General features: G+C 40.3%; 1 protein-coding gene across 2 annotated transcripts in view; it reads right to left on the reverse strand.

Moving 5' to 3' along the window:
- Positions 1-15,000, reverse strand: part of fars2 (phenylalanyl-tRNA synthetase 2, mitochondrial) — a 156,875-nt gene that overhangs the window by 80,144 nt on the left and 61,731 nt on the right. For both annotated transcript variants that reach the window (XM_060869620.1, XM_060869619.1), the window contains exon 5: positions 576-736. In XM_060869620.1, the coding sequence (XP_060725603.1) occupies positions 576-736 (161 nt within the window). The remainder of the gene's footprint in view (positions 1-575; positions 737-15,000) is intronic.

The following is a 15,000-nucleotide window of genomic DNA, read 5'->3' on the forward strand; positions in this document are numbered from 1 at the left end:
AGGGCGTCTGCTAAATGCTGTAAATGTAAAACAAGGAAGTGTTATTGATGATAAAAATTAAACTGGGAAAGAAGGGGAATTCCGAGAAGTAACGTGGCACCGGGGATAAATAGAGAGGGAAAATTGCTGGGAATTTAGCTCTGGCTCATGATTGCATGGCTGTGTAGGTGTGAGCTCAACAAAACCTGATTGCTGATTGACTGCGATAAAGAAGTTGTTCCTTCTCATGCAGGTCTGCAGAGTGTCCTTTGTTATTTTTCCCTCAAGTCGGTTACTGAATTTAGCTAAAGTAGTAAAAGCATCAGTGTAAGTTTACCAGAAGATAGAGGACCCTGGAACACCTTGAGATGTGTCCACTCAGACAGTGGCTCTGAACAACCAGCTAACAAGTCAAAAAGCTTCTCTTGGAGAAGTCATTTTCATCCATTCATCTTCATCAAGCGCTTATTTTGCTCATTGTGCAGTGGATCCATAGCCTATGCTGGCAAAGCTGACTGTGAAGCAGGAATACACCATGGATGGGCTGATGGTGTTGCACCATACAAACACACAAACACACGTTTATACACTCATACCTGAAAGGTCACAGAGTCATTGATGTTGGCCAGATGGAACTGTTTCAGGAAGCGTTCGTCTCTGCTCCAGAAGAGTCGGATATCCGGTATGCCGAACAGAACCATAGCGAGTCTTTCCAAGCCCAAGCCAAAAGCCCAGCCGATTTTATTCCCAGCACCCGCTGTAAAGAAATAAAGGAGATGCAATCATTTGTGACTCATTTGTTATTTAATACAGAGTTGCTTTCATGTGAGAATCCTGAAGAAAACATCTACAGATCTACCAGCTCCAGTTGGACTCCGTGATACTAAGAGGAGACCTGAACCCCATGTGATCCCTACACCAATACAACATTTGTCTGATTGTATATTTGGAATCACACCATCTAGTGTCACCCATATGAGGATGGGTTCCCCTTTGAGTCTGGTTCCTCTCAAGGTTTCTTCCTTTACCAATCTAAGGGAGTTTTTCCTTGCCACTGCTGCCTGAGTCACCTCAGACTTGTTCATTGGGGATAAACACATATACATACACACATACACACACACTGTGAACTATATATATTTTGAATTTTGAATTTTTATCATATTAATTCTCTATATTACTCCTTATGTTTACCTTCTGCTCTATGTTTACGTTCTGTAAAGCTGCTTTGAGACAATGTCCATTGTAAAAAGCGCTATACAAATAAACTTGAATTGAATTGAATTGACTTTTCAAAGCAGCGTCTCTAAACGAGGGAGTGTTTCACTATGAACGGCAGTTTTGCTCACTTTGCACAGATTCCTCCAGACTCACAGTCTACTGTACAGGTCCACCCTCGAGAGCCCTCGAGATCTATACATAAAGCAAACCGAACTGATCAATGCGTCTAGTGCAACCACAAAAAAGCAGCGTGATACAATTAACGGTGCTCTCGTAGGGCTGAACGAGCTCCACTGTAAGGAGGTTAGGAATTAAAAATTCTAAGCGAAAGACAGCTTTCTTTAACTGACAAGAAACAGGAAATTCCTCAAACACGCTCAGCCGGCGTGCTGCATTAAACAGAGCCGAACTATCAAGGCTACAATTAAGGATGTTATGAATATGATTTGCATTGCAGCCCGAGGTGCCCTATGACGGGAGGAAAGGTGACCATATAATATAATGTTCTTTTCTTTCATGCATCCATCCCTGCTTTTCATCTTTGTCATTCTCTCTCTAAGCCTGAGACACGTTCCTTCAGAATCGAGAAAAATCTGCTTTATATGGTAATGAAGGAGGAACTCTGGGGTCAAAGAACTCAGTCGGGGAAGACAGAGATATGAATAAATCTCAATCTTCATCCACACAGATCAATCAGCTCTCCCCTCCTGCACCCCCTCCATCACCTTCCATTAATTATTCCCATCCACACAAGTGAGGCATCAAAATGCAAAAGCGCTCCATTGGATCAAACTTTTTAATTGCTAGCTAAGCGTGAATATTCATAACATGCTTTCAGTGCGATGTTGTGCCATGATTGGCGTGTTACGTGGCTGCCATTTTCACGTAGAGAAACATGGCCGACCATTTTTTCAAGGCAGTGGATTGATGGATAAGTTGATTGCCATCAGTCAGCTGCCACTGCAGGAAACGAGCACATCAAGAGAGATGAAAGAGAGACATGAAGCTGTGTGACATTGCTAACAGCGTAGCAAGTTCAAGGCTTACCACACACACGCACACACACACACCCAAAGATGGCACGTATCACGGACATCAGCGATGACCTCATATCATCGTCGGAAAAAGCAATGCATTCTTACGCCCTCTACTTTCTGTCCAGGTCTGTCTGTGACAAGCGTCTCCTCCTCTGGCCAATCGGCTCAGGAGCTAACGTCTGACATTGTTCACCTGACATCAGCGATGACATCAGCACGGCTAACAGTCCTTGGCAGAGCTCACTTTCACAGCTTGCCGCCTCTGTGCCATTCACTTTGTGCCAATCCCTCATTCCCTCCCTTCATCTCTATCTCTCATCCCTCTATTACTCATCACCTCCTCTCCCTCGGCCACCCTTCCTCCCCTTCCTGTGGCTGTTGCTCATTTTCAGAGCACCTATCCCTCGCCCTCTTTTTACCTTCCTTTTATCACCTATCATCCTGATCCGAGCTACAGCGTCGCTCAGCATCGATATCCGCACCCTCGTGTGCCATTTCCTCCGTCTATTCAACTGACTCCGAGATGTCAAACCCAAGTTCTGGAGCAGTTCTGCCCTTTGAACAATGGACTTCTCTGTTCATTTAGCCTTCATTTAGGTCTTGGTAATTTTATAAAACAAGCTGAAATCTCCTGATCTAAATCTTTGTCATATGCTTATGTGTTATTCTAGAGCACGAAGTGTGTCTGTGTCTATAGTGAGAAAAATGAAACAACGTCATATACTGAAAAGTCCTCAGTGTTACTCCAAAACTTTTCTTATTATGCACCAAAGAACAGAAAAAGATGGGCTGATTGCAAAAAACTCAGAACCAACATGCTGGGGTGCGATGAGGCGTCTATCTCAGGCTCGAAACTGTAATTGTTTATAAACTGCATGTTAAGATGAGAAATACACTTAGCAAAAAAATACTGTGAGCTACAGTAATTTTGTGTAAAGAACTTATACATATATATCAAAATATCCACTGAAAAGTAAAAGCAGTCAATGCTTCTTATAATGCTACAAATACATTATAGATTTGTCCAATACGAACATGACCGGAGCAGAAAACATCGTGCTACACGCCATGAGCTCAACGTCTGATTTTATCCAGGGCTTTGAAAACCAACACTCAAGTCATGTTAAATGTAAATTTTGGTCATTTTACTCATTTCAAATCACACTGAACTGTGTACGCATTCAAGTTTTTCATCAAGAAAGGGGGGCACGGTGGCTTAGTGGTTAGCACGTTCGCCTCACACCTCCAAGGGTTGGGGGTTCGATTCCCGCCTCCACCTTGTGTGTGTGGAGTTTGCATGTTCTCCCCGTGCCTCGGGGGTTTCCTCCGGGTACTCCGGTTTCCTCCCCCGGTCCAAAGACATACATGGTAGGTTGATTGGCATCTCTGGAAAATTGTCCGTAGTGTGTGATTGCGTGAGTGATTGAGTGTGTGTGTGTGTGTGCCCTGCGATGGGTTGGCACTCCGTCCAGCGTGTATCCTGCCTCGATGCCCGATGACGCCTGAGATAGGCACAGGCTCCCTGTGACCCGAGAAAAGTTCGGATAAGCGGTAGAAAATGAGTGAGAGTGAGATGAGTGAGTGAGAGAAGTTTTTCTTTTTTTTTTACTGTATATTTTCTAGCTTGAGGTTTCGTTTGGACGGGAGCTCGAATTATCCATCCATCTTACCTTTTCTTACATTAAGACACCAAAAGTATTTCCACACAACTGCAAACTATTTTCAAAGGCCTTCATGATGCACTAGGAAACTGTGGCGATGTTGGCTGACCTATGAGCTTGTTTCATGGGAAGCCCCGACGAGCCGATGTGTGTAGGCAAATCTAGACCTGAGTTACAGCTCACCTTTTCTAAATGGCATTTATTTGTGTGTGGCAGAGCATAAAAATGTCATCCATTGATTCTGGATTGGGATTTTTTTCTCCTCTTGCTAGATGACATTTTATCAGCAGTGTGAAATACACACACACACACTCACACACACACACACACTCACACACACACACATTACGCACACATTTATTTGTATAGTGCTTTTAACAATTGACAAATAGAAACAAAATACAAATTTGGTGCTTCGTTTTCCTGGAAATATGGAAATCAGTTTATCAAACAATTGTAATCAGTATAAACAAATGAATTATTTTATCTCCGCAAATCCGTGCTTCATTTTGCCGGCAAAATGGAAATCAACGTTTCATACAGTTTCAATCAGTAGAAACAAATGAATTATTTTATTTCTCCCTGAGTCTCTGTCGGCTTTCAGTGTGTTTTTCCCCTCTGCTGGATAACCTTACAAAGAATTTGAGTGGTTAATGAGACAACCTTAAAATTAATATTTTACAGAAGCAAAAAAAAAAACAGAATAAATATTTTAAAGGTTAAAATTAAGTTACTGTTTACCTCTAATATTTATCCCTAACGATCGAGCCTGAGGCGACGGCGGCAAGGAAAAACTCCCTGAGAGGATATGAGGAAGAAACCTTGAGAGGAACCAGACTCAGAAGAGAACCTCATCCTCATTTAGTCAAAACAGAAAAATCTGATTTTTATTTCATTTCAGAAATGCATTTATTTTATTTCTACGACTGCAGGTTCAGAGCTTTTACACGTCAGAGTCACGACTGTAAAGAAATAAACTCGTTCACCGTACTGTACCATATCTGCTCCCAGGTCACAAGATCCAGTCACCGATTTCTAGCGCATTTAAAATATCACCATGCTGACGGACTCATCTGAATCAGAAAAGCGAACACACCCCCACACGTACACACACACACAAAAATAAGGTGTGTTACAGAATAAAATTTGAAAGGATTTACGTACAAGTTTTTAAGTCACTGAACATATCTACAGTTTGTTATGGATCAGATCTACGTAAGAAATGACGAACAGCCTGTAGTCAAAGCCGTCAAACGAAGCGAAGCTGCTGGTTCGGACGGAAATACAGTTTCGCATTTGCATGGTGTGATTAATATGGATTTTTTTTCCACAAGAGTGTATTGGCACAGGCTTTCCGTCGCTCCATACAGACCCACAGTAATGAATAAGTAATGCAGGAACATAAATAATGCAGAGTGATTAGTAATGGAGCGCAATGTTTTCGTTGCATTATCGTATGTCAATACGAGCCGGAGAACGACGGCTGCACTTCTGGTTCGGGGTATAAGAAGAAAAAAAAAAGTCGTAATATTACTCACGTTCTTTCATAGAAAAAAAAAATAAGAACTCTAATATTTTCAGTGTTCAATGTCACACACAATAAAAGAACAATTCGATTTAAAAGTGTTCTCTAGGTGCAATATCGCACCATTGTCACTTCAGATAAGAAACTGCTCTCCTTAGGGACTTTCATAAAAAAAAAAAAAAATTTATATATACACACATTTGTGTCTACAGCTCAATATACCTCTCACACACTCTCCTCTCCAGGTGCTGTACAGCTCCATGGTTAATAAATTAACTTTGGCCCCGGAGAACAGATGCAAAGAACCATTCATCACTTGCCATGCATAATGTAAAGGCTGACCGACATGACTCTTATTACATAACTGTCTGTACGGTGTGTGTGCTGCAGTTCAGAGATGTCAATGTATGATAAGGTCCAGGAGTGTATAAGTGCACTGTAACTGACCCGATTAGTGTGTGATACCTAACATTCAATGAGAGCGCAAATCCACACTAGGTCACATGACACATGTGAGGTTATTAAAATTTATACCACTAAAATATACCCCTGGTTAGAATCGAAGTGCTGATGAATTTTCGATGGCAGCAGGTTTGACTATAGTGTTGAGAGCAAGACAAATCACAGGTATATATATTAATGCCCTCGTATCTACACTGATCATTATCATCTCTTTAGACCTCGGCATGGTTGAATTCTTGAGTCTTATTGGTGTTCATTATTTTTCTATATCCTCAGATAGTTATGTTAATGTTTCTATTAATGGGCTTGTTCTGATATATTGTTTCTATAGTAACAGACCATAAAAAGAGATTTGTATGTTGAATGTTCAGCAATAATCTGAGACCAATTAAAAAAACAACAATAAAAACATGCTTTTGTGATGGTAGGTTTTTTTTTTTTGCATGCCTTTTTTCCCTTTTTTAGAAAAGACATTTATTTAACATTTATGGAAGGAGTCTTATGTGTCAGTGCTTTGTAACATTCAGTTTTCCAGAACAGGAATGTCTTTAGGTGTGTTAGTCTTGGTTTGGCCCAGATGAGGATCTCTCTGACTCTTTTGACTCTGGTTCCTTTCAAGTTTTTTTATCTCATATCAATTCGGGGATTTTTTTTTCCTATCACCATCGCATCTGGTTCTAAATGTCTTAATTACAAACTAAATTCTAACTGAAGTGTGCGTGTGTGTGTATGAGAGAGCGGGAGGGAGAGAGGGAGAGAGAGAGAGAGAGAGAGAGAGAGAGAGAGAGAGAGAGAGAGAGAGAGGGAGGAGAGAATGTGAGTGACTGAAAGAGACAGAGAGTGAAAGAGAATGAATGAATGAGTGAGTGAGTGAGTGAGTGAGTGAGTGAGTGAGTGAGTGCGAGAGAGAGAGAAAGAGAGAGAGAATGTGAGTGAGTGAAAGACAGACAGAGAGTGAAAGAGAATGAGTGAGTGAGTGAGTGAGTGAGTGAGTGCGAGAGAAAGAGAGAGAATGTGAGTGAGTGAAAGACAGACAGAGAGTGAAATAGAATGAGTGAGTGAGTGAGTGAGTGTGAGAGAGAGAGAAAGAGAGAGAGAGAGAGAGAGAGAGAGAGAGAATGTGAGTGAGTGAAAGACAGACAGAGAGTGAAAGAGAATGAGTGAGTGAGTGAGTGAGTGCGAGAGAGAGAATGTGAGTGAGTGAAAGACAGACAGACAGACAGAGAGTGAAAGAGAATGAATGAGTGAGTGAGTGAGTGCGAGAGAGAGAGAGAGAGAAAGAGAGAGAGAGAGAGAGAGAGAGAGAGAGAGAGAGAGAGAATGTGAGTGAGTGAAAGACAGACAGAGAGAGAGCGAATGAATGAGTGAGTGAGTGAGTGAGTGAGTGAGTGAGTGCGAGAGAGAGAGAGAAAGAGAGAGAGAGAATGTGAGTGAGTGAGTGAAAGACAGAGAGAGAGAATGAATGAGTGAGTGAGTGAGTGAGTGAGTGAGTGAGTGAGTGAGTGAGTGAGTGAGTGAGTGAAAGACAGAGTAAGTGTGTGTGTGTGAGAGGGACAGGGAGAGAGAATGTGAGTGAGTGAAAGACAGACAGAGAGTGAAATAGAATGAGTGAGTGAGTGTGAGAGAGAGAGAAAGAGAGAGAGAGAGAGAGAGAGAGAGAGAGAGAGAGAGAGAGAGAGAGAGAGAGAGAGAGAATGTGAGTGAGTGAAAGACAGACAGAGAGTGAAAGAGAATGAGTGAGTGAGTGAGTGAGTGAGAGAGAGAGAGAGAGAGAGAGAGAGAGAGAGAGAGAGAGAGAGAGAGAGAGAGAGAATGTGAGTGAGTGAAAGACAGACAGACAGACAGAGAGTGAAAGAGAATGAGTGAGTGAGTGAGTGCGAGAGAGAGAGAGAGAGAGAGAGAGAGAGAGAGAGAGAGAGAGAGAGAGAGAGAGAGAATGTGAGTGAGTGAAAGACAGACAGAGAGAGAGAGAATGAATGAGTGAGTGAGTGAGTGAGTGAGTGAGTGAGTGAGTGAGTGAGTGAGTGAGTGCGAGAGAGAGAGAGAAAGAGAGAGAATGTGAGTGAGTGAAAGACAGACAGAGAGAGAGAATGAATGAGTGAGTGAGTGAGTGAGTGAGTGAGTGAGTGAGTGAGTGAGTGAGTGAGTGAGTGAAAGACAGAGTAAGTGTGTGTGTGTGAGAGGGACAGGGAGAGAGAATGTGAGTGAGTGAAAGACAGACAGAGAAGGAGTGAGTGAGAGTGAGTGAAAGACAGAGTAAGAGTGTGTGTGAGAGGGAGAGGAAAAGAGAGAGAGCGAGAGAGAGAGAGAGAGAGAGAGAGGGAAAGGAGGAATGACTGCAAATGATAACCATAACTAAGCTAACTCTCAGATGTTCTTCAACATTAAATCTAACTAGAACCTTCTTTTCCTCAGTAAGTTAAACACTGTAACTGTTGGCGAAACCCTGTGGTGCAATAAGACACTCCAGACACTGCAGTTCTATAACAACACCACACTCACATTGTGCTGCATCACACCACTCCAACATGGATCATTTTCATATAAGCTGCACAGTCAATCCTGCCTTATCAGCCATTTTCACTCAGAATAAACCTTCGGTGCGTCTCAGAGAGCAGAAATGGGTTTGATATCACCATTTACTTTAAAGATAGAAACATTTGTGTGTGTCATTACGCACCACTGTAGAGTGTGAGATGACATAGAAATTCAATGCTGTACTTGAACACAACAAACCGGGGGCAAATCCAATTGTCCCCTGTGGGGAAAAAAAAACAAACAAAAAAAAATTCAATAATATAGCGATATGAAAGTGAAGAATAACCAGCACCTATAAACTGCACCTGCTTAGCTACAGTATGTCATCCCAGCTAGGACGTCCTACAATGCATCTGAAGTGACCAGACAACACGGTTATAACTCAGCAGCGAGAACGATAATCAGATCAGCTTCGAGGTTCGGGAATTCGAACACGGACCTCCAGTGAACCAACTTGCACTCATCAGCGTTTACATCATTTTGTTATCCGGATCTTTTAATCACCCTCTGTCTCAGAACACTCTGACAACCACACAAGCAAGTACAGCTAATTACTTATGAGAGGCTGACGCGGTGGCTTAACCTCGTCCTAATGCAGAATAAAATCTAAGTAGCACAGCGTTTCAGTTAGCTAAAACCTCCACAGAGTTCAGCGCCGGCTGCAGTCGGCTTTAAATCTCTTCCAAATTAAAGGTTGCTTTCCGTGTTTGATTTGCGATTCCACTCCAACGCCTCAAAATAATGGCGCCTTCTGAACCTAAGACGTCAGATCAAAATGACAAGCGTCTGAAACGGGAGATGAGCGAAACGGAGTGAACCTAAAAACTAGCCTTTATGTTATAGAGCTTTGTTTTTCCTGCAGGAAAAGAAATAAATAAAAATCAGAATCTTCGTTAGAATTCAGCACACACGCAACCATACGTATATAAAACGTAGTGAAAAAATAGAATTAAAAAGAGAAATAGACTAAGAGACTAATGTGATGTGACAAAAGTGGCATTATTTATCGATCGTGACACGAGGAGACGTTTTCAGGAACGCTAATTAGATCAGTCTTTGCCCTTAAAATTTCATAGACATACATATACATACATAAAGCAGTGCCAGTGCCAGATCAGCACTTTGTGAGTATTAAAGAATAAACCAGCAGTATTTAAAAATGACTGTGTGTATATTTATTCTTTTCACATACCCCAGTGACTCTGTTGATCAATGAGACAGAAACCAACCCTCCAATGGGTAAACATTAATGCCAGGCTAATTTAGGAAACTATTACGTCTCAATTAGTGCAGCTTGGTTGGCTGAGTCGTGTTGCTCTCAGGTCCCACTGCAGCAGCTGCCTGGGGACAGAGTTTCCCCTCCAATCCCCCCGACACGTTCGTTCAGTTCCTCCGCTTTTAGTCTTTAGGAAATACCGCCACGGTTAGCGTATGTGTGCTCCCAGCTCACAGAGCAGAAACGCTACCGTGCAAGATCTCATTATTTTCGATGTCAAAGGTCACAGACAGCACAACTTTCAGAGTGTTTATTGTTGTGTTGTACGCTGTCTGGAAAACAGTGGTTTGAGGTTTTGTGATACAAGTCTGAAAAACAGGAGGATCCCAGAATCCCAGATGCTTGTTATGGTTTTAAGGCTGTCATTGTCCAACAGCTCTATAATTCTTTATTTATTTAATACTGACTCTTATTTTAGCAATATGAGTAAAACGATTTCCTAATTGTTTCTGTTTTTAATAGTAAAAGGAATTCCAGCTCTTTTCAGTGAGTCAGGAGAATCGAGACGTTCGATTCCCAGATGACTCCTTTTTGTTGTTGTTTTTCAAAAGCAGAATAAAGTCATCAGTCTTTGTGTTTTTTTGTTCAATACAATTTTTTTAATTCTGATTTATATTATGAGCTAATATTGTAATACTGTGCAACATATTTAGACCCCTGGGTTGTCAGTTCATACTTTTCACACCAGGACTTTTATGGTAACAATTAAAAACACACCTCTTTTCCTGTGCTTTTAATTGTTGGTAATTTGTATGTGTTCTTTTATATTTATGTTCTTTCTTTTTTCCTTTTCTTTTATCTCTATGTACAGCCCTTTCCCAGCTCAGGCGGATTTTAAATGTGCTTTATGAATAAAATTGAATTGAATTGGATTGAACAATTAACAAAAACACCTCGGTACTGTCAGTCGGCAAAACACTGGATATTACAGAAGTGAGCACAGTATAAGAAAAATACGCAACACTAACAAATTAGCGGAAGTTGGATATTTCTACAAAAGCATGGTCGACTACACAACAAACTTAAAAAGACCAATTAAGATTAGAAAGCTGTGAAAGATACAATACCTGCTGGGAGCAGAACGGAAGAACTGTGGGTTTTTACATCGCTGATACGAAAGCACGAGAGAAAGCCGTTATTTAAAGCGATCGTCACATGCTATACTTATCCATTCATGTCTGGTAGGATTCAAAATCACTTTTGAATACTGTTGTATGTATTTATTGTAAATATGCCACTTATGCACTTCTGGTTAGATGCCAGCTGCAATTCATTGGTTTTGTACATGTATGTTTGAACAATGACAATAAATTTGAATTGCATCTAATCAGCGGTACACTATTAAAAGGAATGTCTTCCATATGTGAAAACCCAAAATGGTACTTTATATAGCACTGTGTTGAAAGTTTAATTGAAAAGAGCCCAAGGAGTTTTTTTAATCAGAGTTAGATGGTCCGTTTAAGAATCTTTTAAGAGTTCTTTATTATTAATTATTATTATTAATATTATTATTACTAGTAGTAGTAGTAGTAGTGTTCTTGTTATGAGGATGATGCATGAATTTAGAAGGAAATACAGCTTATTCCAAAACAATACAAATATATTTCAATTAAAAAAAAAATCGTTATGAAAAAAATTCCTATATTATTGATAACAGCAAAACTCCTCCATCTTTACAAATTTTATAAACTATTTGATTTTTTGTAAAATAAGTCATTCAAAAAAATGCCATTTTAAAAGGTCTTCACGGACATAAAAGTAACGTCACTGACGTCTCCTTATGTATTCTTCGAATCACTGAACCATTTTAACATAAAAGGTTCACTGCTTTGCAAGAGTAAGATTTACATAGAACCATATTTCAGGGAAAAAAGTTAGCCACGTACAGAACACACTAGATAGGTCTCTCTATATAATACTATAACATACTATATAGAGTTTTAGCCTGCTATATAAATTATTTTTTATAGCGTACGCATCAGGCATTAATTGCTGTAAATTTATTAGTGTGAATCACTGCAGACACGTAAGGAAAGCACAGAGTTCCAGTTCTGCACACTTGAGTACCAAATATGAATGAATAACCGTATGAAACAAAATATGAAAAGATAAACACCTCTGGTCTTTGAATGCTTCTCCTAAATGCTTGAATATGTTTATCTGCCTGGTTATGAAAAAAAAATATCCCCAAATTCAGATTTTTTTTTTCTTTTGGTCAAATTGTGTACGATTCATCTGTATTAACTTCTTAAATCCATAGTAAGCCAGTAATTATGACTTTGTACCTTTTGTTCCTTTGCAGACAAACATTATAATTACAATACAAGCCAGACTAAGTTTCTCCTGTCAGCCCTAAGTCACTGTTTAACTTACCAGCGAAAAAGCATTGCCTGAATTATCAACGTTTTTAAAAGCCTATCTTTAAATCCCATTCATCTGGGGAACCTGGAGACCGTCCCAGGGGACTAGGGACGCAAGGCGAGGGACACCCTGGACAGAGTACCAACCAATCACAGGGCACATCTGTGCACACTCTCACGCCCCTTTCACACACTATAAACAATATAAAGATGACAGTTAGCCTCCAAGGTATGCCTTTGGAGTGGAGGAGTAAACCTTAGTACCTGGAGAAAACCCCTGTATATTCAATTCAATTCAATTCAATTCAATTCAAGTTTATTTGTATAGCGCTTTTTACAATAGACATTGTCTCAAAGCAGCTTTACAGAACATAAACATAGAACAGAAGATAAACATAAGGAGTAATATAAAGAATTAGTATAATAAAAAAGGGGGCACGGTGGCTTAGTGGTTAGCACGTTCGCCTCACACCTCCAGGGTTGGGGGTTCGATTCCCGCCTCCGCCTTGTGTGTGTGGAGTTTGCATGTTCTCCCTGTGCCTCGGGGGTTTCCTCCCCAAGTCCAAAGACATGCATGGTAGGTTGATTGGCATCTCTGGAAAATTGTCCGTAGTGTGTGATTGCATGAGCGAATGAGAGTGTGTGTGTGTGTGCCCTGCGATGGGTTGGCACTCCGTCCAGGGTGTATCCTGCCTTGATGCCCAATGACGTCTGAGATAGGCACAGGCTCCCCGTGACCCGAGGTAGTTCGGATAAGCGGTAGAAAATGAGTGAGAGAGAGAGTATAATAAAAAATTCAAGATTATTATTAGATATATATAGTTCACAATGTGTATGTATTTAACCCCAACGAGCAAGTCTGAGGTGACTCAGGCAGCAGTGGCAAGAAAAAACTCCCTTAGATGGTAAAGGAAGAAACCTTGAGAGGAACCAGACTCAATGGGGAACCTCATCCTCATATGGGTGACACTGGAGGGTTTATAACACTGGAGGGTGATTATAAATATACAGTCAAACAATGTTGTATTGGTGTAAGGATCACATGGAGTTCAGATCTCCTCTTAGTATCACAGAGTCCAACTGGAGCTGGTAGGTCTTTAGATGTCTCAGGATTCTCACAGAGTCAGCCTCATCTCAGTATACTACACATATAATGGACAGAGGTGGGAATCGAATGCTCAAACTTCAAAGTCATTGTATCTATATACCAATGACTAACATGAGCAATGCACAAAAATCACACTTTCCCATCCATTTACATGTTTGTTGACAGACAAAAACAGAAAACATGGACGAAATTTTTTTTCAAGCCAGCTAGAGGTCTGTCTCTCTCACTCAAATAACACAAATCTAGTGATACTATAAAAACAACCACCTTGTTCTAATGATATAAAATTCTTTTTTGGACACCATAATGCAGTAACAGCTCTCTAAACGGCACCTCCTGCATGAAATAGTACAAAAGATTTTAAACAACGATTTGAGATATATATATATATATATATATATATATATATATATATATATATATATATATATATATATATATATATATATATATTTATTTGAAAAGCCCAGTCAAAGTTTAGACCTTAATCTGATTGGAAATCTGCGACTAGACATAAAATTTGATGTTCGCCAATAACCTTCTCAATCCAATTTCACTGAGCTGGAGCAATTTTGCCAAGAAGAATTTGTGAAAATATTAGAATCCAGTTGTACAACGCTGAGGCCAAATATTGATCCAGTGGGAAGAATCAAACAAGCAACAAATGTCTCTTCGTTTTAGGTCTCAGTTAAAAAAAAGTTTGATATATTGAATAAATCAAATGACAGAAATCCCAGTGAAGCAAAGCAGTAAAAGTTTCTGCTGCTTGTGTGTCAATTTAAAAAAAAAAAAGAATTTAGCAGACACCCTTATCCATAGCGACTTACATTTATCTCAATTATACAACTGAGCAACTGAGGGTTAAGGACCTTGCTCCTGGGCCCAGGAGTGGCAGCTTGGTGGCCCTCAGATTCAATCTCACAACCTTACGATCAACAGCCCAACACCTTAATCACTGAGCTACTACTGTCTGACATTGTATAAATATATATTATGGGAATGTGGTAGCCTTGTGGTTAAGTTATTGAGTTACCAATTGGAAGGTCGCGCGCTCTAATCCCAGGTCCACCAAGCTGCCACTGCCGGGCCTATATGCAAGGCCCTTAACCCTCAATTGCTCCATTAAAGTGAAAGTGAAAGTGACGTGACATACAGCTAAGTATGGTGGCCCATACTCAGAATTCGTTCTCTGCATTTAACCCCTCCAAAGTGCACACTCAGGGGAGGCACCTCAGTCGTGGCCGGCCCGAGACTCGAACCCACAACCTTAGGGTTAGGAGTCAAACTCTCTAACCATTAGGCCACGACTTAAATGTAAATGAATACTTGTAAATGAATAAAATGTAAGTCGATCTGGATAAGGGTGTCCGCCAAATGCCTTAGATATGATCGGATGCTTTTGCAAGGCATTAGAATTAATGTCTAACTATTTTATTTTCACAAGACAATCAAATCACGATTAAAACCCACTTGATATTTTTTTCCAACAGAAATATGCACTGTAGAAGACAAAAGTTTGTTTAAATTTTCATTTCACGTTATCTTAAAGGAATAGCTGCATCAAGTCAGTATCAGGTACTGCTGCATACCAAGAGCCTCGATACCAGTTTGATATAAATATCAAACATTATGCAATATGCAATGTAAGTTCCCAGTTCCCTAAAGGTAGGCATTTGGCTCAGTGCAACTCTCCAGAACATTATTTTTACCTGTGTCCTGTCATGTTACCTCAGTCTGTGTATATATAGCATCTGCAGCATTACTGCTCTGTGCAAGGCCTTGCTCGAGTTTGCGCTAGTGAGCCGATTTCCTGATCTGATTCCGGTCTGTTTT

This window comes from Tachysurus vachellii, chromosome 5 (assembly GCF_030014155.1).
Source record: "Tachysurus vachellii isolate PV-2020 chromosome 5, HZAU_Pvac_v1, whole genome shotgun sequence".
Classification (NCBI taxonomy): Eukaryota; Metazoa; Chordata; class Actinopteri; order Siluriformes; family Bagridae; genus Tachysurus; species Tachysurus vachellii.